Below are 24,495 nucleotides of genomic sequence, written 5' to 3'. Positions count from 1 at the left end.
ATTAATGTCGACATGAATACCAGAATCTTAGCTCAACTGGAAACAGTCCATTCCTAAACATTACAAAAATTAAATTCAAAAAATTAATGAATTTAAATTGAGTTAAAGGAACTCTTTGCCTGTCTTTTAGCAACTGCGTTTGTGTTCCAGGGCCGTGGCGCTACTAAGCTGTAAAAACGTCAAGGTTACAATCGCAATAACGTTCGAGTGAGGTTACGACCTCCGTGACGAGCAATCCAAGTCAGATGACGGAATGCAAACCAGCGTGAAGTGAACCTCATCGATCTTTTTGGCTCTTCAAAAGCAAAACGCGGCGCAAACGATCGAAAGACGTGTGGAAGCGCGCCGACAACCCAACGCTGCACCGACACACCGATCCTGTTTTCCAAGCCGACAACTGTGCCGTCACACACACCTGATAATCAATGATTTGGACCAGTCCGGTCCCCTGTTGCCGTTCAATCCATTTAAACGATACAATTACAAACACTGATCGGTCAACGATGAAAAAAGTAAAAAAAGTCAACCCGGCCTTTTGTCATTCAATAACAATTACATATCAGAATTGATGTTGGTTCTGACAGAGGCCATTTCTTCTGAGATTGTTGCGTTTAGGAAAAAAAAGAACTTTGGATTTGCACAGCATTCTTGTCATTACTGCCAAAAAGCAAATCAAATCTGTTGCAAACGCGCGGCTGCCAGCCGAGTGCCAAGTGGCCGAGCGAGAGTGACAATCAACTCCTCGGTCTTCTCGAGTTAACTTTTTGCATTGACGGGAGCGTAATAATTATGGATGAGAATCTGGACTTCAAATGGTGCCCTTATTACTGACAAATCAGGAAGTGCGCCGAGAAGAACTCATCAGTGATTCACTGAGTCTTCTTCGCTTTGTGAAAACTTCTCCTTGGTGGAGGTAATGAAGGAGATCGGCTTCCGCCGACATGAATTATTGCAGATAAACATCAATGAAGTCATTTCTGGACCGCTCGGAAGAAGAAATATGCCTTATGATGTGGTATACGATTCTCAAGGATGACATTTGGACAGCGCCAATTCTATTAAGCGGCCTCCGATTCAAGGTTGCGCTTTTGTCAATGGGAACGTCAGCCGTGAGACTTTTTATGGATTCAGAAGACGAATCATACAACTCGCGGCTCTTGGAAACTTTTACACAAACGTAGGGGAATGTACAATTATCCTCGGTGTGCATTTATTGGAAATTGCACAAGATTGCACGGTACTACAAGATCGTTTTTATTGGACCGTCTGGAAACGATAACATAAAGGTGGTATGCGCCATTGCAGGTCGCTCATGAGCAAATTCGCCATCGTCAAGGCATTAGCACACAGGCCATCAACGCTACCTTTTATTTGTTGTGTTTGCTGCCTATTTTAGTGTAAAAAAAAGATCAGGCATTTGAAGTGTCAGGTTAATTCGGTGTTTCATGCCACGGTATACGTCGCACCAAAAAAAATCATAATGAAGAAGAAAAACAACTTAAGTCACTTCAGAGTATGTAAGTGACATTTTGGGGGATTTCGAAAATATACACCGTACTTTATGGACTATAAGCCGCTGCAGCAAAAATTGACACACAGGACTATGAGATGCAGGTCTTAACATCAGATATTTACGCAAAAAGATGGTATATAGACGTTTAGTCACAATATATTTATAGAAAATGTATGGATGGATGAATATTTTAAACACCAACAGAATACTGTTAGTTAAATGGCAGTTCAAAATTGAAATCAGTACTTCAGGATTTGTTTTTGTTTTCACGCTTTCCTTCCAGTCTAAGATTTCGACCGTTTTTCATTACGGACAGCAGGAGGCGCTGCATTTCCCATTGTCCAGTAGTTTTTTTTTAATCTATAATCATTTAATCTTACACATTGTCCAGTGACCAAAGGTATAAATTAAAATTATATTAAAATAAATAAATTAGGTACATTCTTGTTGTGGCAGAGTCTGCATGCTAAATTAGCAAGCTAGCTGGAGGGATTGTCACTTTTTGTTAACATGAGAGGTGGCATCAAACTAATACATATGTCACACTAGTCATCATGACAGATTCTATTTCCATTTCTTCTTCAACCTTCCTTTAGCGGTTGAAATCCTTTTAAATTGTAACTCCCGATTAAAGCGGTCTCCACATGCTAAATTAGCATGCTAGCAAGAGAGAGTGACATTGTTTTTGGCCGTGAAAGGCGGCATCATATTAACAACATATGACACACATTAATCATCGAGATGATTTATTTTTCTTCTTCTACTTCCCTTTGGCGGTTGAAATACACATTTTGTGCATTACCGTCACTTTATTTAGCAAGCGGAATCCAGTCTAAACTCACCTGACGCTGTCAACACAATTAGGGAAATTTTGGAGTAGAGTCCGAGCTCTAATTATCACATACTGTATATACAAGTCTCACCTGAGTTTTCTTTCTGTCTTTCTCTTTATTTATTTATTTTTTTAAGTGTGACTTGTCGTTTGAAAAATACAGAAGAATATAAAAGAGGCGTTTTTATGTATATAGCCTAAAGGCATGAATGGAAGTTTAACAAATGCACTTTGAGATTCACTGCCTTTGCCTTATTTTGTTAAAAGCAATCGCGGCTGCCCAAGAGGATATATCACTGTCCATCTCATTATCTAAATTGGTGAAACTGCAATAGCTGGTAATTAGTCCAATTTTAAGTTCTGTGTATAAGGCACGGGCGAATAAATGCAGTTAAAAAAAAAACAAAAGGGGAAAGAGCCTTTGTAAACATTCGAGACATATGGCTAGAAATTACAAACACGTTGCTAACAACGGCTTTGAATGTTGTCTTAAATGTCATCCTTGAATATAAATATCCTTGAATATGAATATCCTTTTGCACCACATTTTCTACGGTATGATTTTAAAATGGAAAACAGCACCTGGTCAGGCAGAACTAAACCGGAGCAGTGTAAAAGCGTCATTGCAGTAACCAATTGCTAAATTCTGTGGAATAGCGACAATAAAGCTTACGCTAACACTCCCACAGAATATCAAACAAATGTGAATTCCTTTTCATTTCTCTCCCCTTAGTGACCATGAGAGTGTCAGTAAAACATGCCGGAAATGCGGTGAGAAGGACAACTTCAAAATAAACCTGTATTGACCAAATAACATTTGGACATAAATGCCTTGGTTCACTTTTATTTTGAAGTTTTTATGTCATGGCATCATAGCTCGACTAGTCTTTTTATTGTAACTGTTGCTTCAAAGACAAAAAACACAACATTGTCCTGAAACAACTTAATTGCGTTGATCTTGTCATGTGGCACCTGTTGGTGGTGTTTACCGTTGGCCTGGGTGCTCTTGTAGCAGCGGCTAGCAAAAATTATTAGCGTAGCATTATAAGTGCTCCATATAGGCTGGCTAAATGACAGCACCCTTTTGATGACAGCCTGACAGTTGCCGTTCCTACTGATCATTTTTAACAAATTATGACTCAAAAGTGCTGTGGGAGCATTTTTTTTTTTCAAATACTCGATACTCAACTTTCTGTAGAATATTTTCAAATGCCAAAAATACTCAATAGCTGCAGCCCTAAACATACGAAAGATGGGTGAGCGAGAGGTACCTTTACCTGCAGAACAGGTATGGAAACACACCCAGAATGCACAGGAGACACCTTTGTCACACGAGCGTCCACACAGGTAAGAACACGTCCACACCGCATGTCTGACATTCCTCCCGTGCTGGCGCTCCTCCCATCCCGATATAGCCGCGCAAACGTCTCCTGGAAGCTCCTCGCTACTGTGCCTCGTTGGTTCCGCGGCTTATTTTAATGAAAATCACTGCAAGAGCTGAATGCAAAAGTCAACGCTGACCCCAAATAAAAAGCGTTTGGTTTTGATAGCCGCCAGAGATATTCATTTGCATCATCAATATCAACATGTTTATTATTGTGGTTGTTGCCCGGCTGATTACTTTATTTAGCCACACTTATTATGCAACTATGTTTCTGAGATGTAAAATGCCGATACGGCTTCAATCCTTGTGCAGCGTTTTGATTATTTTTGGCTCATTTTCTTTTACATTATTCTCACGTTGCACACTCCTGGTAGTATAATTGAGTGGCGTTGCCATGTTGAACTTTGACTTTTTTTCACCATCTGGGTGAAATTTCAGCGCGTTTTCTTTCAATGCTTTTCCTATGACGTGAAATGCATTTGATGTAAAAATCAAAGTATTGGCCAAAATACTGCACGAGTGTTAAATAAAACATATATCACAGGATGAATTACCCAAAAGCAACGACAGGAATCTATTTATCATTGAACCCTGAGATACAGTAAATTCGATCAGATTCGATTTTTACTCCTCCACGATCAATTCTAACTGACGTACTGTGAAGGGAATCATATATTAGGTTGTTATCATTATGTTCTTAGTTCATTGTTACCCATTTATGCAATCCTAGTTCATCTTGACCCTGTCCTTAGATAGAACTGTTGACGCACGAAAGTGTGAGCCGGGACCTTGGCCCAGCTGCCGGTGGCGCCCGGCTGGCTCTTTTGTTGTGTCTTGTAATCTGCTATGCTTCTATTCAATAAAAGCCGGGGGGAACGGCTGGGCAAGTGGAAAACTGGCGTTGGAAGACCCACGAGTTACATTTGCCCAAGCTTTTTTCCCTACGCCGGCGTAGAAAAGTCAATCTTGGCTGGTCTGAGTTACTCTTTTTGCTGTTTAAGCAGCTAGGCTTGTCCTAGTCTTCTTTTCTGAGATTTCTCTGACACGTACCTGTCGATTATCTGTCCCAAGCGAGGCTGATCTACTGTTCGGTCATTAGAAGAACACAGATGTCAATCAATATAAACATCTCAAGCAACCCTTTGACTGGCCCGGTTAATTGCTAGTAATCTGCTGACGGGCAGGAAATGCAACACAAAAGCATTTGGGAGACTGCACAAATGACTTCAGAGTCACACAAATAATCATTGCGTAAAACTGTGTTCAGAATGTTTGTTGATACAATTCTTGTAATGGATCCCATTACGTGTATTCCTATTGCAGTATCAAGTGAGCAAAACAAACGGTGGTTACCGCTGTGCAGTGCTTTCAAAGCTATTACAAAACGTCATTTTATCCGTCGTTTTCAGCATGGAACAAATCCTGTGGAATCTGAAATTTCCCCATTCGACTCAAACGTGTCATAGCACCTTTTCGTCGGGGGAGAAGTGTTTGTGTACGTGGGGCAAGGGAAGCATGCGGGGGCCATCCTGAACTGGTTGCGGACCAATCGCAGGGCACCCGATGACGAACAACCATTCACGCATCCAAACACACCTAAGGACAATTTAGTATGTCCAATACACCTGCCATGCATGTTTTTGGCGTGTGGGAGGAAACACGGGCACGGGGAGAACATGCAAACTCCAAATAGGAGGCCGGAGGGAACTGGAATTGAACTCGGACTGAACTGTGAGGCGGACATGCTAACCATTCTTCCACCGAGCCGCCCTAACGAGCATTGTATTAAACTTTGATATACTTAAACACGGGGGTACAAATGGATGTGTTCCAATACGGAGACTTATAAAACATCCAGGAAACCAGCCCTGAAGGCTAAACAATGTGGATGTTATACACAATGTAATTCTTTGTTTTATTAGTTGGGCAGTAAACCTTAACTGGGGGTGGCATAAATAGCTTGAGGCCTGGTTTGAATTTTTTTTTTTTTCTAAATGGATTCCTCTTAGCTTTTCCAGGGTAAAACGATGCAAGTTATTTTATTAATCTATGGTTTTGATTGATTTTTTTTTTTTTTTAAGAAAAATACAGAATACGGTCAATTTTTAAAATTATCTTAAATAAAATAACATTTGTTTCCTCCCTTTGCATTTCAATAGACGTGAATTATATGGGGAATTTCTGTTCATGAGCAGGCCTAGTACCTGTTCCTGGTAACCACAATTAGTAGGGGGGTGGGGGGGTCAATAGCAAATATATTGGTGTGGGAAAAAAATCCTATTAATTTCACAGAATGCATCACGTGGCGCGTTCAATGAAGTTATAAGCGCATTAATTCTTGACAAGTGTGTGTGTTAGGGCTGAATATTTTTCTAATCAATTATTCAATCCCTTATTCCATCGGTTTATTGAATAATATGATAAACCTTTAATCTGCATTTACACAACCATTTTTTCCTTATTTAGAACTGAGTGTTTATATTGCATTGTTTAATAATTAAAAAACAACAATTAAGCAATACTACAGAAGAGGAATTGATGTTGTACTCGCAAACATTTTTGAAACTGATTAAGTCACTGGTTCAGTCATCGTTTTCCCAAATTAAGAAATCAAAATAATTCTTAGTGAGCTGCTGAAACTGGAGGATTTTGATCATGTGAAGTTAAACAATGGTTCAATTGTTGAATTAGTTGTCGATTAATTTCATGATCGACTCTTTGTCGATGAACCAATTCATTTTGACCACTCTGATGTTTTTCTTACTAGTAGTTGAATTGGTATCAATTGTGCTTAACTTACGTTGACTTATTTATTTTCAACCAAACTGTGACACGTGTAAAATAATTACACACAGACCAATTCTTTGCACAACTTCCTTGCATTGCTCACCAAAGCATTGCTTACAAGTAATAGGATTTGCCTTGTTTTCAATGACGGTTGCCCAGAATGAGTTCAACAAAGTTCATGATATACGTTCACATATATGAGGTTATGATAAAAAAAATGATCACAGTACTACTTATAAAAAAATTGCTGTAAAGTGTTTAGAATACATAAAGTACGATTAATACATAAAGGACGATTAATCGGTCAGGTCCTCATAATTATCACCTTGTGTATTAGAAGGGAACAGATCAACTAGTAATAACTCACATCTTCAAAAAATTCCCAAGCACGCAATGACTGTCTATGCATACAGTATGTGTTATATAATCAATACAATAGTTCATAATCACCACACTGCACGATAAAAACAACACGATTAGAAATAATCCACAGTGCGTCAGTTCCATATAACACGAATGCTCCTCTCACCAATGATTCAACCAGCATGTTGCACAAGAGAAACAAACTGACAGACTAAAAACATTCAACAAAAGTACAGCAAAATGCAGTAATGGAGTGTTATATAAGGAAGTGATGATGGCACACCGTAGAGGCCCAAAAACCTGCCGGATCGGCAGAAGCGAAAGCCACCTCGCGAACGGGAAAGGGAGTAACGTCAAAATCCGTCACGGTTGGAATAACCTAGTGTGAGAAATAGCTACTATGTTGACATGCCCATGTTTGCATGCAGAAGAGGAAGTGATAACAGCAAGCACGGCAACATTTGCCGAGTGAATTAGACGCGGTCGTCAACCTCGTCGCAACCGGCCCACATTGTCAGCCGCCCACCCACCGGCACTCAAAATCCACCATGTTTCAAGAAGAAGGAGGGGGGGGGGGGGGGGTGGTCTCCCCTTTGCTGCCCATTCATTTCTGTGGGTAAACATCTGCCAACTGCAGCACGGTGAGAGCCAGTGTCACAGTGACAAAAAGCAGACCCGAGGCCCGCTTCAAACAACAAATTCAACACCCACAGTCAGTCGCAAGCATTTGTGAATGAGACCTCATCTTACCTTGGCACTGGAATCCCTGCTTGCCGAAACCCCTAAGGACACACACACAAAAAAATACATGAATCTTTCTGTTATGTTTGTTGCAAGGAATAGTAATATTGCCCCTGGGTCACTTTGACCCGTGGCTTATTTAAACTCCTAAATCTAAAGCCAATATTTTGTTTTAACCAGTAAAATATGTTAATTTTTCTCCAAAATTCACTCCAAAAAAGCTCCAAAATTCCAGACGTATGTAGGCCAGTAAAACTGGAAAGTGTTGATCAACACTTTGAGCACCATTGACGTCAATTGTAGATTGTATAGGATTGACAACTACATTTTTCTCCCGTTTTATGTTAATAAAGTGGAGAGTGGAGAGAAGGGACAAAAGATTGATTTCTTTTTGTTTTGTTGCTTTTGATCACTTTTTTCTAGCTTATTTCTTTTGTTGTAAAATATGTAAAAAATTAATTTGCAATTTGTTTGACTGATCTCATTTAAAATGAAGAGAAATAGCATTGCAAATTTGCAAAAAAACTAAAGTTATGGTCATGAATGAAATTCTGTGTTAGCGAAGCTAAGGGAACACTGTCATGTTTGGGTTCAGGTTTATTATGATGCTTCTGCAGAGCTTGTTGATGATAAGCATTTGAATCATGTGTGTTGAAAAGAGCAATTTGCAAACATGCAGGGCACAGATGCTTAAGAACTAGTTTGACACTTTCAGGCTTTAAAGGGTTAAATGGCACTGCATCAGCCCCATAAGACATCGGCCCCACAGGCATCTTTCCTGATTCCAGCTGGCCAGCCCAATCATGGATGAGATAAATACGTAAAATGTATGCCTAAATTTGGGAGTGTTGTTGATTTTCATGTCACACGTGATCATTTGTTAAAAGTGGAAAATAGTTATCTGCAGGATGGTAAATTTTATGAATTAATTAGAAGTTGTGGTGATTTGAATCTTGCAAAAAAAAAGTGATCTGGAAGAATTTTGGTCATTCAAGACTACTGGGCAAATGATGAACAGCATTCACCCAATAATGTGGCTTCCTCATGACGCATTCAATGACACACATGGGCATGCAGCAGGCCCCCGCGTGCCTGCGGATGGGGGCTGCGTGGCGATGCGGCAAAAAAAGCAACCAAGCCGCGGCTGGCGAGCGAGGACGTCCTCGGTTGCTACCGTCGCGATCGTCGGGTCGGGGAAGCACTGCGGCGGCATCAAGTGAATCACCTGTGTCTATGCACGCGCACGCGCGCAGCAGCAGCAGCACTTACCAGATGAAGTCGGTGCAATGGCTGCAGAAGGTGGGCTGCTTGAAGAAGCGCGCGGTGAACTTGTGGTTCTTCACCTCGTGGACGTTCTTCTGGCGGAGGGCGCCCTGGCGGGCGAAGCCGCGCGCGCCCTCCGCCACCTCTCCGTCGCTGCCGGGGTCAGCCATCTTAACGAGGAAGCGGCCGAGGTGGCGCTGGTGGAGGCGGCGGTCCGAGCCGGAGGAATGAGGCGGACCGAGCGGGCGCGGGCGGGGGGGTTCCGAAAGGAGGCGCGGCGGGGGAGAGCGAGTCGCGGTGCAGGTGTCTCCTCGTCGCTTCCTCCTCCTCCTCCTCCTCCTCCGCCTCCGCCTGTCTTCGTAGTCTTGCCCGTCCCTGCTGTCGACGTTGGGTCGGTTCCGACTTGTTCTGTGCTCGCTGTTGCTTCTTCCGGCGTGCCCTCGTCGTGCGGCTCGCCCGCTTCCCCGCTGACTGTCGGCTGTTGCTGATGGCTTCCCTCTCTCTGCTCGCTCTTCTTTTCTATCGCGATCTACGACCGCTCCGACGTGCGACGTTTCCACTATACGAACGGCGAGCAATGAACTTAAGGACACGAGTCTCGACCGTGGGCGTTTCTAGCTCGTTTTGGGGAGTGTCCGGGCACCCTTATTATAAAATAAGACATTATTTTACAGCAAATAAACTAGAGAAGGTCTTACTCTTAACATGCAGTACTCTTTTTTTTAAACCTAATATTTTAACAACAAATGTACAGCCCACCACCTTCAAAAAATGGTTCGGTCCATCCAACGTTTCGCACCTTTCTCTACCTATTTCAAAGCTCGAAAAAACGAATATATATATATATATATATATATATATATATATATATATATATATATATATATATATATATATATATATATATATATATATATATATATATATATATATATATATATATATATATATATATATATATATATATTAGGGTTGCTTGATTTTGGCCAAAATAATGAAATCATCATGATCATCAATATGTCTATTTATTGCCCCCCTTTTTAAACAAGAAGTATATAAACAAGACTACAAGGCTTCATACTTACAAATAATAAACTAAAATAAATAAAGTAAATAATTCAAACAAATTCACAAGACATAGCAAAAACTTGGCACACAGGGCAACACATCTAACTTACTTGCTGAGTGCAAGCCAATGAAAAAAAAGCCTACTTAGAACCAAGCACATTATTTACTTTTTAGTCAATTTTAATCAATTAGCAGTCAAAAAGTAATTTTTGGTCTTTTCAAACTCAATTTATTCCATTTTTTTATTCCAATCAAGTTTTTCAAAATGGGTCTCAATTAGCAGCTAGCACTGTACATATAAGGAATCAGGTGAGAAACCCAACACCATTTCACACTGGTAAATAATAAATTAGGGTAATAAATAAGAGGTTTCTGCCATGCAAACATGCGGGAAATGTTGCCCCCTGGTGGTAGTGCTTGATTTGACTTGTAATAAAAAAAAGTGCTTGACTTTTTAAATGTTAATATCGCCGAGGATCATCTTAAATAATCGTGGCAGCCAATATCATGATTGCGATTAAAATTTTATTAATTGTGCCTCCGTAATATATATACACATATACTGTATATGTAAATATGTATGTTACACCATACTTGAAAATCTGACTTGACACAATGTGGTTTTGCTGCATTTAGCCTGGATTGTACCACATTAGCACACACAATGCAGTTGTTAAACAAGAAACACAAACAGTGACAGTTGTCATACAATAACAAAGAAATAAAGTACAACCCCTTTTACAACTCATGCAAATTTCTTTTCTGACATTCATCTGTGAAACAAAATAACTTACAGAGTGCTGAGTGATTCAAATAATCCAAATACAACATTTGAAATTGATCATTAAAAATTGAGAATATTCACTCAAGACGCAATGAAAAAACCTCACCAACCAGATCAGCTTGTAGCATGACGTAAGAAATTGGAAAGAAAAAAAAAGTGTGCTGAGTTGTTGTGGATTATAAGTCATTGCCTTCCATCAGAGAAGTCATGTTTTCATCTACTTTTTCCTCATCATCAACATTACATTTATTTAAAGTTTACTGCAAAACCAAACAAATTATTGCACTTATTGTAGGTAATCAAACCATTATATACAAACTCGCTTAGAAAATCTAATGAAATGCTTATTGATTTTGTGGTAGTTAGAATCTTTTAAACGAGGAACGATGCAGTAATAAATGTAGATTGATATTTTATTACATTTTCTTTATCCTCTGTAAAAAAAAAAATTGTCTACAGTAATACTGCACCTTAGCTGCGACTCTCATTCAGGTTACGCCATCAACTCAAGTGTATTTTATGTTTGTGTTATACTGCCCCCTGGTGGCCATTTTACAAACAACAAATAAAGAGGAAGATTAAATTCTATTGCAAAACTGTTTAATCGTTTACTTCTTATAGTACTTTGTGTTTCATTGCACAATAGTTTGCTATTTTATTATCTTATCTTTATATCTATTTTAATACCTGCGGTCACGGGATGGTGAGGGATTTGTCTTCCTCTTATGGCTAAATTGATAAACGACAAACAGTCGAACTGTAGCAGCAACCATCCACCAACCCAAGCGCCTATTGGTTAGTTTCTAGCAAATTGCCCTTTTGATTGGCCAAAATCTGATGCTGTCACAGCAACCCCGGAACATGTTGCACTCAAGTCGCAAATTGTGTAAGTGACCCCTGTCGCCTGCTTGGAGACATTATTTCCACATTTACGCAGTAAATTGTACTTAAGTATTGTTTATTTTTTAACCAAGCCGAGCGAATAGTTTTCAGTCATGCCTATGTCTCCCGTTAAAACGCGCATCCCTCTTACCAGTTTCGGCCACCTGATAACAGAGGTGAAGGTAAGTAACATTTTTCATTTACTTTTCGAATATAGGTAATCAAAAATTGTGTTGTTTATTTTATTCACGGATGATCTGTTTATTACCGGTGTTACGGTTCAACTGTCTTCTAGATTAACTGGCTCTTGGGTCCAGATGTTGTCGTTTAGGGCAATGTCAGTCCTGTAATCTTGTGTTACATAAGTGCAGATTCGTCATAAACCCACATGGGATTTGTTGAACTGCACAACGTTCCGTTCATCAATAAATACGCGAAACAAAACTGCTCGTTTACAACTCCGCATCCACGTTGATGGTGGAAGCAGTGATTGTCAAGAACTCCGGCCTTGGAGAGCCGTTATCCTGCAACGATGCTGCAGTATTTTTCTTTTCTTTTCTTAATATCACCACAATCAATAAATTGATTCGATTATCAAATCCAACGCTGCATCGTCATCTAAGGCAAAATACATAGCAGTACGAGAGGAAATAATAACCACCAGCCTTGCTACATGAAATATTTTGAAACAGGCTATCATATCAATGAAGATGTTGCATTTTTTAGTATGAGTAGAATTGTGTGCAACTTTGATTGCAATTTTTCCATGGTAACGATTTTAATTTTGGTCAAGCTGCTGTGGTGGGGGGGTCAGCCTATATTTTAGTTTCAAAGTGTGACAAGCCGTTTTTTTCCACCAACAGGTTTGACATGGCTTATTTGAATAATGCTGCACGTTTTTTTTTTGTTTTTCTGAAATTTCCTATCATTGTTTTAACAATATTTTCTTCACTCTTTAGTAATAACGCAAATGTGCATTGATGTTTCACTTTCACTATGAGAGGACAACTATCTCAAGTTCACACAAGATAAACTTTGCTGACTTGTTTTTGCAGAGATGACTGAAAACACAAAATAAATCGCAATCAAGGAAGAGTAATGTGGGCAACCTATTGTATGTGCTCGACCTCATTCGTGAACCTTAAGGAGGAGCGGTTCACATGGTGCTTCCAAACGTACTCAATCATCGGTCATTTTTCACTCTGTGTTCTAATGTGACATTTCAGAGGCAGCTGTTTGGCATCGAGGCACCGGCGGCGGTGGAACTGACCGGTTTGAGAAAGTACTTCAACAGCTACACTATGCAGGGGCGCCGAAATGTATGTAACACACATGCTTTCGTAAATGTGTCCAATCACAACTTCAAAATGACGTTAGTGTATTTCTCAATGCCTTACCGCCTCGCTTCAGTCCAAAGCAAAACTGGTATTTTAGTAAAGTAATTATTAGGGCTGGGCCGATTAAGCTGTTAGGCCAATTATTTAATTGACTGTCGTTTGCGATTTGTTATCAAAATGATTTTTTTTTTCAAATGACACAAACAAAATGACTTTAAACACCCCCTCCCCCCACCAAAAAATAGAGAAGAAAAAAACTGCCACATTTTGCAAGATTTTTCAAAGCTGATTTCTCCTGTCTATCATAAAATTAAATAAATACTAAAGGACCAAGTATGGTAAAATAGTAAAATGTTATGCCTGAGATTCATAGCTTTATTCTTATCGGCCATAAAGAAGCAAAAAAGTAGTTATATTATTCATTATACTAGCGCTGCAGCTAATGATTGTTTGAATAATGAATTAATCTGCACATTTTGTCATTGAATCCAATTTCTTTTTTAATTTTGTTGGTAAAATATTCAATTCCATCCTGTTATTCAAAAACAGGACGTCAAATCGACTGTGCAGAAAATACACAAATGTTTGATTCAATTCCTGGTTTGGTCCATAACCTTACAGAAAATTGGCTAAAATGTGGATGTTTTAAGCTAGGTACTAAGGCTGCACATTTATGGCCAAAATAATAATCACAATTATTTTGATCAATATTGAAATTACGATTATTTATCATGTTTGGTCAAACATTTAAGCAGTATATAATCAAGGCTTCAAAGCTTGATACCTACAAATAATAATCAACTAAAATAACAAAATAAATAGTAATTAAAACTAATTTTCCCAAGACATGGCAAAAACTTGGAACACAGGGCAACACAGCTAACTTGCTGAGTGCAAACCAATGAAAAAAAATGAAGCCTACTTACAACCAAGCACGTTATTTACTTTAATGCAAATTTTAATCAATTATCAGTCAAAATGTCATTTTCAGTCAATCTGATTTTTCAAAATGGGTCTCAAGTTGGCAGCTAGCACTGTATACATTGGTAATCAGGTGAGAAACAATTTTACACAACATTTCACACTGGTAAATAATATATTAGGGTGAGAAAAGCAGAGGCTTTTGTCATGAAAATATGAGGGGAAACATTGCCCCCTGGTGGTAGGATGACAAAGTATTTAATTTGACATAGACGGTAGCTGGCTTTTTTAATGTTAATATTGCAGAGAATCAGCTTAATTATTAGTGGCAGCCAATATCGTGATTGCAATTAAAATTCGATTAATTGTGCAGCCCTACTAGGTACAATAGGTGAACCATGCAATAAATTAATAAAAAGACCACATGAAAACAGTTTTTAAAAAGTTAAAATTCAGTTATCTCCCACCCTTCAAGCACAATATTGAGTGTGCACAAACAATTTGCAAGTTCAAAACGTAACATACACGTTTAATACATATAATCTCAAAGCGATCAGTCACTAACTATGAATTAATGAAGTCATAATAATGAAAGTTAGCTATTAGCTATGAATATAAAACATTTCTCGGAAACCAAGGAGTGCTGCGCGGGATGAAACGTCATCTTGATTGTCATCCAAGCAGAAATTATGAAAATCTCTGTCTGCTTTCTTACAGTGCGTCTTGGCTACTTACGGCATCTTGCTGCTAACAGCGACGGCCTATTTCATGCACAGACAAGACCACAAAGAAGCTGCGAAGGACTGCAATGCCTAAAATAAAAGAAGAAAAAAGTGTTACGTTTGTGTGCCATTATTTATGCTGTAACAGAAATAAACATATCACAATATTATATTTGTGTTGTCAGTAAATGTCTGGTATCTATATGTCATCTGTTTCTCTTTTTATTCTTTGACTGGTGTTACTCATAGCTGTAGTCATGGTGGGTGAGTAGATGTTTATCTCTCAGACGAGGCCAAGCGGTTCGGAAATTACATTTTCAAAGTGAAAGCGAGCGAGCCAAGTGGGTGGCTTTCAATTTCACATTGATGTTTTTGCGTGCAAAAAGCCGTTATTGCATTGCAGCTGCTATCTTTGGTTGTCTGTGGTGGGATGTTTGGCATATTCTGAAGCTAAATGAATTTTGTTAATGTGACTTTAGTCCACCAACAACCAATTCATATACAACGAATGAATGGCAATAGAATACAATATGGGGAGACCATACTAAATATTTCATATCGCTTTATATCTTATATATGCTTGAATCAAACAAATGCATTTACCAGGAACTTGACACAAAATATAGAGGGGGAAAAAAACTGCACAAAGGTAGTTCTTAAAACTTATCGGTAAGTATCATTCAAAAGAATGCTTAGTTTTTGAAGTGCTAACCAAAATTAGAATACAATACAATAGTCTTCATCAAAAATTAGACAAGATTCCTGAAAATATATTTAATGTTTTGAAAACGCCCTTTTGAACATTATCGCACTGCTGGAATGAGATTTCAAACTACTTAACGATTCAGTTTGAAGTGTATTACACAATTAAAAAAATGTAAAAAAGAGAGTTGTAACAGTACCACACTTAGACAATATATTTTTCCTCTCATCACATACTTACATTTCGGCCTTTATTTTTTTTCTCCTAATAAAAATTCTGAAAAACAACATGAGGAAATTAGGTTAATTTTTGCCGAATCTTATCGTCATTATTATATTCAGAATTGAGATGTTGAACAATTATACTGTCGGTATAATTGTGATGTGATTCCATGGAGGAAAAGAAGCAAAACTGATGTTCGATAGAATATAAAGATTTGTTTTTACCTTTGTATTTTTTAAACGAGAAAGTAACCCAAAATAATATAGTAAAATTAAACAGACTTAGTAAAGCACATATCACAAGCTCAAGAAGGAGTAGGAAACCGTAATAAACGAATAAAAAAAGTACGAAATAGAAATAAACCTACCCAGGTAACACGCTAAAAGCTCTTTGATAAGCAAGCGACGCAACTTCCGTTTCCGCTTCTTTCTTTTCAAAATAAAAGAGAACGGTCCAAGCCCAACGAAAGAGAAAGCGCTCTAGCCAGTACCTGCAAGTCACGTGATTTAGCATAAAACCAAGCGAGAGTGGACACACCCCCTCTACGTATTGTCCCTCCTCCTCCGAGAGTAAAAGCAAAAGAAAAACATGTATTCCAGTAGAGTTGCAAGCGGCAACATCCCTCTGCAACTCTTGTAAGTACACTCTTCTGATCATATTTTCGTTTTTATTCATTGGGTAGGGTAATTTTACTTGCACAATCTGAAGTCCAGCACGCTTCTTAAATGAAACACGTTTTCTTTACATCTTGCTGGACGTTGGGATAAAACTACACAATTCTGCACAATTTAATGATTTGCATGTGGCGGTGTTGTTTACGAAGATTTAATATCCTTGTGCAGTGGACCCCCGAAATTCGCGAGGGGGTAATATTTCCAACTGTAAAAATCCGCGTGCATTTGACTTTCAATGAGAAGGGATTTGATTCACTGTAAATGATTATTATTATTATTTTTAACACAAACGAATTAATAATCCAAATAACCGTAATGCTCCTCCAAGATGTATTTTCCATGAAAAACGGAGGTTGTCTTCCCCCCCAAAAAAACGTTTTAAAAATACAAAAAATTAACTAATATTGAGGGGGAGGGGGGGGCACTAACTAATGAATCCGCAAATGGAACAACGAATATGCGAGTTTTTTCCACCTTATCGCTGCCTTTTAAGTGCTTTCATTTTAAAAATAAAAAAGTGAATGGAGTCTTGATTCCAAAGCGAAACTGATAGCCGTCGTCGCGGTCGTATCTTGTGTGCTGTTTACAGACGCGTTAATTGCTTGTTTAATTGAGGAAGCGCAATTTTAGGGCTTGTGGGCAGAGTTGGCGAGCTGCTAAAAGACATAGTTCAGTAATGTAATGACTGAAAATTGTGTTCCAAGAATCATTAACATAACTAGTTGAGAAATTGCAAAATATACAAAGCTGTTATCTAGGCAAAAGGTGCTTTCGTTTTTTCAAGAACAGAAATTATAAAGCATATTCTGTTTTAACATTTAGTTCACCAAATAATTCCAATATTTCTTCGTAATGTTGATGAAGAAATTATCTGACAGGTCAGAGAATTGGCAAAAATATGAATCATTGTTTTCCACAGTAAAAGCAATGTTTTTTTTGTTTTGGTTTTTTTAAAGTTTGACTCAACACAAAGATAATCAGTCCACTTTTATGGAGTACTACAGAAATGATTTTTGAATATGAAATCAGATCACCCCTAATTTAATTTTATACAAGGTTTACAAATGATTACAGACAATTTCAGACTATAAGACGCTCCTTTTTTCTCACGTTATGAACCCTGCGGTCTAGTCCAGTGCGCCTCCTTATCTGGAGTTTTTTGTTTCAGATTTCTTTTTTTTACAGCCACTCTCAGCCAATCTCTCTGTAAACAAAAGAGGCAGGAGAAGATGTCATCAAATTTAGAGTTTGAACTGCTATTTTACTCCCCGCCAATGGTAAACACAATCTGACATGTTACTGTTGCATTGTTGCTGTATTTTAATAGTTCAAGCGTGTAGGTGTTATGTTGAAAATATATTGGTGCTGCTCTTATTTCTAAACATGCAGGAAGGTAACCAACCAGTTGTATTTATTTTTTTAAATAACTTTCATGTACTATATTTCTGTGTAGTTATCTGATATGACAACTTTTTCCAATTTTCTGTAACATTTTTGTCGGTGCATATTATAGTCCAAAAATACGGTCATCAACAGTCAGAAATGATGAGCAATCAATTTGATAATCGATTAATTGTCGATTACTAGTGTTATGAATAAACTACTTTCTGTGTTTCAGCACATTCAGTCAATTTTGGGGTAAAACCAGGAAATCGGCAGCTGTCATTCAATGTGGACAACAGGCACTATGGTGCCACAAATCGGACCAAGAAGCTGATGGCACTTGGAACCGACTCTTTGCCGGCGACAGATACGGGAGAAAATGGTGCAACATGTGGTCGTCCAGTGGAGGTTTCCTTATAGTAGGATGGTTAAAGATAAGCCTGACAGAACACTAAGAAAAAGAAAGAGCTCCAAAAATACAACGCACAGTCAATCTCTTGGCGAGCCTGCGACAACTCAACAAGTCCAAAATGCTGAACAAAAGAACCAGGATGACAAAGAGAAGGCGCTGGAGATGTTGCACTGGAGCGACCTGCATAGTCTCCACCTCTCAGACGAACAATTTGAAACCTGGTGTCAGGTTCGTTTTTTTTTTTTTTTTTTGGCTCTTGTTACTTCTGTTGTTTTACTAGAATAAGGGTTGGGCGCTGACCTGAAAATATGCAGGTTTCACTTTGAAATACCACTGGGTCTGTTTCTTGTGTGAGAAAATTCCACGCTAGATGCTATGTTCGCTTTAGTAAGAAGTAGCGGTCTTAAATATTGTTAGAGGATGAAGTCATATAGAATAACCTAGCTAATACAATCATTGAAATAAAATGAAAAATAAAAACCTAGGAGTATAAGAGCACTCATGTGGAGCAGCCTGAAGTGGAGACAGATGGGCTGAAGTTTTTGCAAGAAGGAATTTACTTATCACTCAAGCAACTCGAATTTAGCTTATCGCATCAATGCAAAGCAACCAGTTTTGAAAAGAGCCACAAATAATGATAGCAACATTTTTTAATCTCTTGAGAGCAGTACTAATAATATGTAAACAACATTAGAAATATACAAATAAAGTGGTGCCTTACCATGAGTGAAATTTTGTAAGATACCCGATTCAAAAGAAATTTTTGAATATTCACCTAACTCATTCAGTGATGTGAACGAGAATCCTCAACTTTTAAAATAGTCATAACAGTAATAAATCATAAAATTCTGGTCAAATATGTTTTTTTAATGGAAAAGCACTGTCATCCTTGACTAATGCTTACCTAATATAAACCAATTGCGCACTGTAGTGCTAACTGTAACCATTGGATGGCAGTGTTTCCACACTTCCAACACAGCTGTTACCTACATTACTTCTAACTGAAGAATGGAAGTCAATCTTCCAATGACAGTGCCCATATTTACATAGACTTAGCACACAATATTCTGTTGGCCTTGAAAGGTGAGTGAAAATACTAAATATACCGGCCCTCTAGAGCTTTCCTTTTCCAATAACGCTTGGCACTGAAAGAGTTAAATGCCACTCCCAGGTGAAGTTTAGTATCAAACTAAACATCAAACAATGACTCATGTGTGTTTAAAAAACAATGATGTTGCCTTAAAATTGAAGTGCTAGCTTAATGCAAACATATGATGGAAAGAGAAAGTACTATTATCGTTCTTCGTTCCTGCATGGTGATATAATACTGCCTCCCAGTGGCAGGATGTTAGAAGTTGAGATTTTCAGACTAATGCATTTGGAAAAGGGCTGAGTACAATAACTCACACACTATATGTTAAAACTGAAACTAGACCGTGTGTTCATGTTGTGTGTCTACTGTCGGTGCAGGCTGGAGTGGAAACTGTCGACTTGCCCACTCACCTACGTCCATTCAGCAGCCCGGAAGAGTACAAACTGGTCAAGCGCACTCACCAGCAGCTCCTGCATAGTTCCTACTACTGGGGACCCATAAACATGGAACAGGCGCACAAAATTCTTAGGCAGGCTCCACTGGGTACTTTTCTCATCAGGTAAATCCAGCATGGAACTAGGTTATTATCGTGAATTAAAACTGACAAAATAACAATAGCAAAAATTGCCCAAAATAAGAAAACAAACTAAATAATTATCTGGGATACCATTTCTTACTCAGAAGCATACTAGTCCAAGTACTCTTGAGTATGACCCTGGTAAACAGGTTCTGCTTTTGTGGTGTGAAGTGTAACTGCACATCCACAGCACTAGAGGGTGCAGTGACACTTTTATTGACATTGCCAATTTACTGAACGTTGTCCTTCCAGAGACAGCGGACAGCAGAACGTGTTCTTCACCCTGAGCTACCAAAGCGACGACGGGCCAACGAGCGTCCGCATGATTCTCAGAAAGATGCTCTTCTCTCTCTTGGGGAGCCAAAAGACTTTTACCTCCCTCTTTGATCTGCTGGCTTACTACAGCCGCCCATCATGCAAACTGACGGCGCCCTATCGTCACCACCGGCCCGAGCACCTCAAGCAGATCTGCAGGAGGGCGCTGGTGCACACCTATGGCGCTGAGAACATAAAAAACTTAGCAGGACTCAGTTGTGAAGTCAAAGACTATGTTCATGACTATCCCTACTCTATATAGGCCTAATGCCGTGCGTGTGTGTGTGTGTGTATATATATATATATATAATATATATATATATATATATATATATATATATATATATATATATATATATATATATATATATATATATATATATATATATATATATAAACACACAGTAGATACATGGTACGTCGACTTCGAAAAAACATGTTGTATACCTTGTAGTTTAAAGCTACTGTGTAAATACTATCATATTTATGTGTCGCATATCATGCATTAGATATATAAAAAAAAACTTGGTAACGATGGCTATCTATGCTGATGCTAGCGTCATTAGGAATCCTGTCCAAAGTTGGACTTTCGTATGTGTGTGTGTGTATATATATATATATATATATATATATATATATATATATATATATATATATATATATATATATATATAGTTTGTATTGGGAAGTTTTGTTATTTTACAGGAAAAGAATTGTATGAAAGGATCAAGGAAAGCTAAAACAGTGAAACTAAATACTTTTTGATTTGATTGTTGATTATTTTTCTCCACTAGAAGGCAGCAAAACATAATTTTGGGGATGATTAAACGTTTTTTTTTTCATCGTTAGGTGAGCAGTACATTAATGAGTTGAGGTACCTTTTTTTTAGCTTGCAAACAAATACTAGTTACACAATCAATATATGTAAAAACCACAATGAATCTTTAAAAATAATGTCGTAACTATTTTTACCTGAAAATGTTTATATACTACTTGTTTAAAAAAAGGCACTAAATAGAAATGTTTGACCAAACATCATGAATAATCGTGATTAATAATCATGATTTCAATATTGACCAACATAATCTTGATTATTATTTGGCCATAATCGTGCTACCCTAATCTAATGTCAATATATGACTGTTGAATGTATATTTTAGAAAAAAAACAAAACTAAACTAAAGCAGAACCTGAAGCGCAAAGTGGTGTAGAAAAGCTGTACATACTTTCATTTGTTTGCAATTTTGCATTTTTTTCCCCAAAAGAAACAAACAAAAACAGGTTCAATGTCTACTTCACGAATTTCTGTTACTGCCGGTATTGATGGGGAAAAAAAAAACCTCGCGATAAACGGGATACCCAGTATTTTTTTGGCACGCGCGCAGGTGTAGCGCGCTCACGTCTCGCGCGTGCCTGTCCATCATTTTGGCGCCAGCGGGAGCGCGCCCCCTCTTGCGCGTGCGTGACACGTGAGCTGGAAGGAAAAGGAGGAGGGAGCCGAGAGCTCCGCGGTCTCGTTCAGCCGGTCAAATCCGCGCACGCACGCGCGCCGGCTTGTCGAAACGCTCAGTGGCACCGCAAACCGGCGGAGCGCTCGTATCTCAAATTGGAGCATCCCTCCACCCCGCAACCTCCGGGCTGCACCGCGGCCGGCTCCCCGCGCGCCTCTGCTCCAGAGGGCGGCCCCGAGCGACGGCGGGATGTAGCAGCGGATTAGCGGCGGAGGAGAGCGGCGGGACGTGGAGGGAAGGACATGGGGAAGGACCAGGAGCTGCTCCAGGCCGTCAAGACCGAGGACCTGCTGACAGTTCAGCGCCTCCTGCAGAGACCTCGGCCCGGGAAAGCCAGTGAGTACTGTATACACCCCTTCGTCTTTCTCAACACGCGCGCGCCGAGAACAAGCTCGGATGATTCCAAAATGTTTGTGATTTGTGTGTGACGTTACACGTGCCATCATTTACACAAAACATAAGGTGGACTAGAATGGTTTATGCATGCTCGCGTAAGTAATACAGAGAGGATGTGTGTGTGTGTGTTGTTTGAGAGGAAGGAGGGGATGTGTGTATGTATGTTCTGACGTCAGCAGCATAGTGATGACGTTGCAGGCGTGCGGGGATTTTATTGGGATTTCTACAAAAACTGCACTCAGGGTGGATGTGTGTGACCGTGAGTGTGTCGGGTTGGATGGTGGCGATGAATCGGATGTGTGTGTGTGAGCATGCGCAAGCCTTTTGCATGTTTGTGCAGCTTGACCTTTGGCATCCTACCTGCTAGTTGTGTGGACATTACTGCCCCCCCCCCCCCCCCCCCCACACACACACACACACACACACACAAGTAAAATGCTTAGATTTGCTCCTTGGATATGTGGGTGCGCCTTGAGATATAAATGACCCGACTTAAGAGTTTTTCAAGACGGGAGCAGTCCTCATAATTTTTTTTTTTTTGCTTTGACTTGCAAGTGAAAACTTTACATCCAAGCAAATGCCATTGAAATGCTAACGCTGATCATATTATTGAATATAATTGACCAACGCAGGCTTATATTATTTATCTGCTACAAATAATATACTGATATTTTAGCATTTTAATGAGTCAAATAGTTGTAGGCTAAGTTATTCTTCTTTGGTTGTGTGTACATAAGTGTACAGCTTTATACTGCCTCCCAGTGGCTGAGATGGGCATTCCAGAAAGAGCAGCACAATAAATTGGATTGCTGCATGAAATCACGATGAAGAAAGTGTTTACATTTTATTTAACTACATCCTCGCTCGAAATATTTTTGAAGTACAATACTTTTCCGTCTATGTGTATGCATGAAACAATATTGTATGGATGGATGTGAAAATGAGACATAAAGTGGGTTTTTGTGTGTGTGTGTATCAGTGAGACAACATCGTGTGTGTATATGAGACAGATTGTGTTTTTTGAGTTCATGTACGCATGCGCATGCATGTGTGTGTCTATGTGCATGTGTGAGAATAATTCTGCATGAGTGTGCATGAGACAGATTGTGTTTTTTGAGTGCCTGCGTGCATGTATACGTGCATGCACGTGTAAAAATTAGACGTTCTAGATTTATGTGTCTCTGCGTTTGTGAGATGAATTGTTTTTAAGTGCATGCACGCGTACCTATGTGCATGCAAGTGTGTGAAAATGAGACAAGTTGTGGTTTTGTATGTCTACTGTCAGTGTAAAACTAATTGTGTTTGTGTGTATGCAGGAGATATATATATATATATATGAAAATGAGACAATGTGGGTTTTGTGCATGAGTGAGACAACATTTTGTGTGTGTTTGTGCATGTGTCAAAATTGTCTATATGTGTATGCTCACATGCATAATTGCAAGCACATGTGAAAGTTTGACAGGTTGTGAATTTGTATGTCTGTGAGTTTGCAAGATGAGTTATTTTTGTGTGCATGCATGCGGGCCTGTGTGCATGCACATGTGTGAAAGTGAGATTAACTGTTTGTGTGTATGCATGAGACAGAAAGTGGATATTTTGTGTGTGTGTGTGTATGAAACGGATTGTTTTTTGAGTTCATGCACACATGCATCAGTGCATGCATGTGTAAAAGTTGAACAGGTTGTGTATGTATGTGTGTTTGCATGTGTGTGAATGTGAGAGAGAGTGTGTGGATGTGCGTGTGTTTATTTCGCTAAACAGTGGGGCTCATATTCCTGGTTTTTACTCTTAGTGGGGACCATTTGTCCTTGTGGGGCCATTTTGGTGGGCCCCACACGTCTAAAGCTCTTTTTGAGGGTAAACTTGCTTTTAGAGTTTGACTTTAAATTGGATTTTGGTTGAGATTAGGGTAAGGGTTAGCTTCTCGATTGTGACGTTTAGGGGCTAGGAAATGCACAACGTCAATGGGATGACCTCACTACGATACTAAGACGAAATTGTCCATGCGTATGCTAGTGTGAGGCAGTCCTCCCGTGCTCTCAGGCCAGGAGGATTATTGGCGTGTGAAGACGCCAGATGTTAATAGTAATAGTGTGATGATGACGAGGGCGCACGTGACGACGGCGGCGCGCACGTGCCCGAGAGTTGTTGACGGGGCGTCAACTGAGACCAGAGGTGATAATTAGATTTCAATTACAGCCTTGCCTTCCTCCATTTCATCACCTCTTCCTTTGAATCTCCTCGCTGCCATTTGGCCCCCTTTTGCTTCGGCCCCTCGGTCCCCTCTCTCCTCTCAGCCGGCAGCGCCACGGCGAAGAAAAACGCTTCTCCTCCAACGCCAGAACAAATCAGCTCTGAGTGTTCAGTCCACTGTGTGTGAGAGAGAGAGAGGGGCGAGGAAAGGAAGGGCGAGTGAGCTAAGGGGCCGCGTGGCGAAAAGGAGGTAAAAAGACAGCAAGTCACGACGAGAGGTTAAAGGGCGAACGATGGAAGGTGTGCGACGCGACTGGAGAGCGGATTTACGTTTGAATAATTAAACAAGCCTCGCTGCTGGAAGAGCACTGCGACGCTTCGCCGACGGGGAAGAGACGGATATTTTTTTGTGTTGC

General features: G+C 39.4%; 4 protein-coding genes and 1 long non-coding RNA gene across 9 annotated transcripts in view; 3 read left to right on the top strand and 2 right to left on the bottom strand.

Annotated features, from left to right (window-relative positions):
* The window catches only part of prkcba (protein kinase C, beta a), a 37,631-nt gene extending 28,174 nt beyond the window's left edge, over nt 1–9,457 (bottom strand). For 2 of the 4 annotated variants that reach the window (XM_088418686.1, XM_088418689.1), the window contains exons 1-2: nt 8,890–9,457; nt 7,630–7,661 (exon numbers count right to left, since the gene is read on the bottom strand). In XM_088418686.1, coding sequence (XP_088274812.1) covers nt 7,630–7,661; nt 8,890–9,053 — 196 coding nt within the window. In that variant the 5' untranslated portion in view covers nt 9,054–9,457. The remainder of the gene's footprint in view (nt 1–7,629; nt 7,662–8,889) is intronic. The other 2 variants (XM_088418688.1, XM_088418690.1) reach the window with 2 other exon arrangements.
* Nucleotides 9,458–11,567: 2,110 nt separating this feature from the next.
* LOC148421469 (ATP synthase F(0) complex subunit k, mitochondrial) lies at nt 11,568–14,769 on the top strand. The gene is made up of 3 exons (XM_088420600.1): nt 11,568–11,799; nt 12,844–12,936; nt 14,593–14,769. Exons 1-3 carry the CDS (start codon nt 11,731–11,733, stop codon nt 14,689–14,691), a joined length of 261 nt encoding a protein of 86 aa, XP_088276726.1. The 5' UTR covers nt 11,568–11,730; the 3' UTR covers nt 14,692–14,769.
* Nucleotides 14,770–16,052: 1,283 nt separating this feature from the next.
* LOC148421468 (suppressor of cytokine signaling 1-like) lies at nt 16,053–20,253 on the top strand. The gene is made up of 4 exons (XM_088419724.1): nt 16,053–16,157; nt 17,815–18,219; nt 19,462–19,643; nt 19,914–20,253. The coding sequence occupies exons 2-4, from the start codon at nt 17,959–17,961 to the stop codon at nt 20,236–20,238; spliced, it is 768 nt and encodes a 255-aa protein (XP_088275850.1). The 5' UTR covers nt 16,053–16,157; nt 17,815–17,958; the 3' UTR covers nt 20,239–20,253.
* A 1,191-nt stretch (nt 20,254–21,444) lies between these two features.
* The window catches only part of LOC148421465 (caskin-1-like), a 40,995-nt gene continuing 37,944 nt past the window's right edge, over nt 21,445–24,495 (top strand). For both annotated transcript variants that reach the window (XM_088419493.1, XM_088419492.1), the window contains exon 1: nt 21,445–21,823. In XM_088419493.1, coding sequence (XP_088275619.1) covers nt 21,730–21,823 — 94 coding nt within the window. In that variant the 5' untranslated portion in view covers nt 21,445–21,729. The remainder of the gene's footprint in view (nt 21,824–24,495) is intronic.
* LOC148421467 (uncharacterized) overlaps nt 23,816–24,495 on the bottom strand; it is a 23,511-nt gene continuing 22,831 nt past the window's right edge. The window contains exon 4 of the long non-coding RNA XR_015866151.1: nt 23,816–24,256. This is a non-coding gene — a long non-coding RNA (uncharacterized LOC148421467). The remainder of the gene's footprint in view (nt 24,257–24,495) is intronic.

Source organism: Hippichthys cyanospilos, chromosome 7 (assembly GCF_059441005.1).
Source record: "Hippichthys cyanospilos isolate Australia breed blue-spotted pipefish chromosome 7, RoL_Hcya_1.0, whole genome shotgun sequence".
In the NCBI taxonomy this organism is placed as follows: Eukaryota; Metazoa; Chordata; class Actinopteri; order Syngnathiformes; family Syngnathidae; genus Hippichthys; species Hippichthys cyanospilos.
This window is presented reverse-complemented; position numbering and strand designations above follow the sequence as displayed.

Excerpts from the sequence above, each read along its gene's own strand:
- LOC148421469 (XM_088420600.1), top strand. The coding sequence starts at position 11,731 with ATGCCTATGTCTCCCGTTAAAACGCGCATCCCTCTTACCAGTTTCGGC. Across the intron at positions 11,800-12,843 it reads ACCTGATAACAGAGGTGAAG|AGGCAGCTGTTTGGCATCGA; the intron begins GTAAGTAACATT and ends GTGACATTTCAG. Across the intron at positions 12,937-14,592 it reads CTATGCAGGGGCGCCGAAAT|TGCGTCTTGGCTACTTACGG; the intron begins GTATGTAACACA and ends GCTTTCTTACAG.
- LOC148421468 (XM_088419724.1), top strand. The coding sequence starts at position 17,959 with ATGGTGCAACATGTGGTCGTCCAGTGGAGGTTTCCTTATAGTAGGATG. Across the intron at positions 18,220-19,461 it reads AATTTGAAACCTGGTGTCAG|GCTGGAGTGGAAACTGTCGA; the intron begins GTTCGTTTTTTT and ends CTGTCGGTGCAG. Across the intron at positions 19,644-19,913 it reads CTGGGTACTTTTCTCATCAG|AGACAGCGGACAGCAGAACG; the intron begins GTAAATCCAGCA and ends TTGTCCTTCCAG.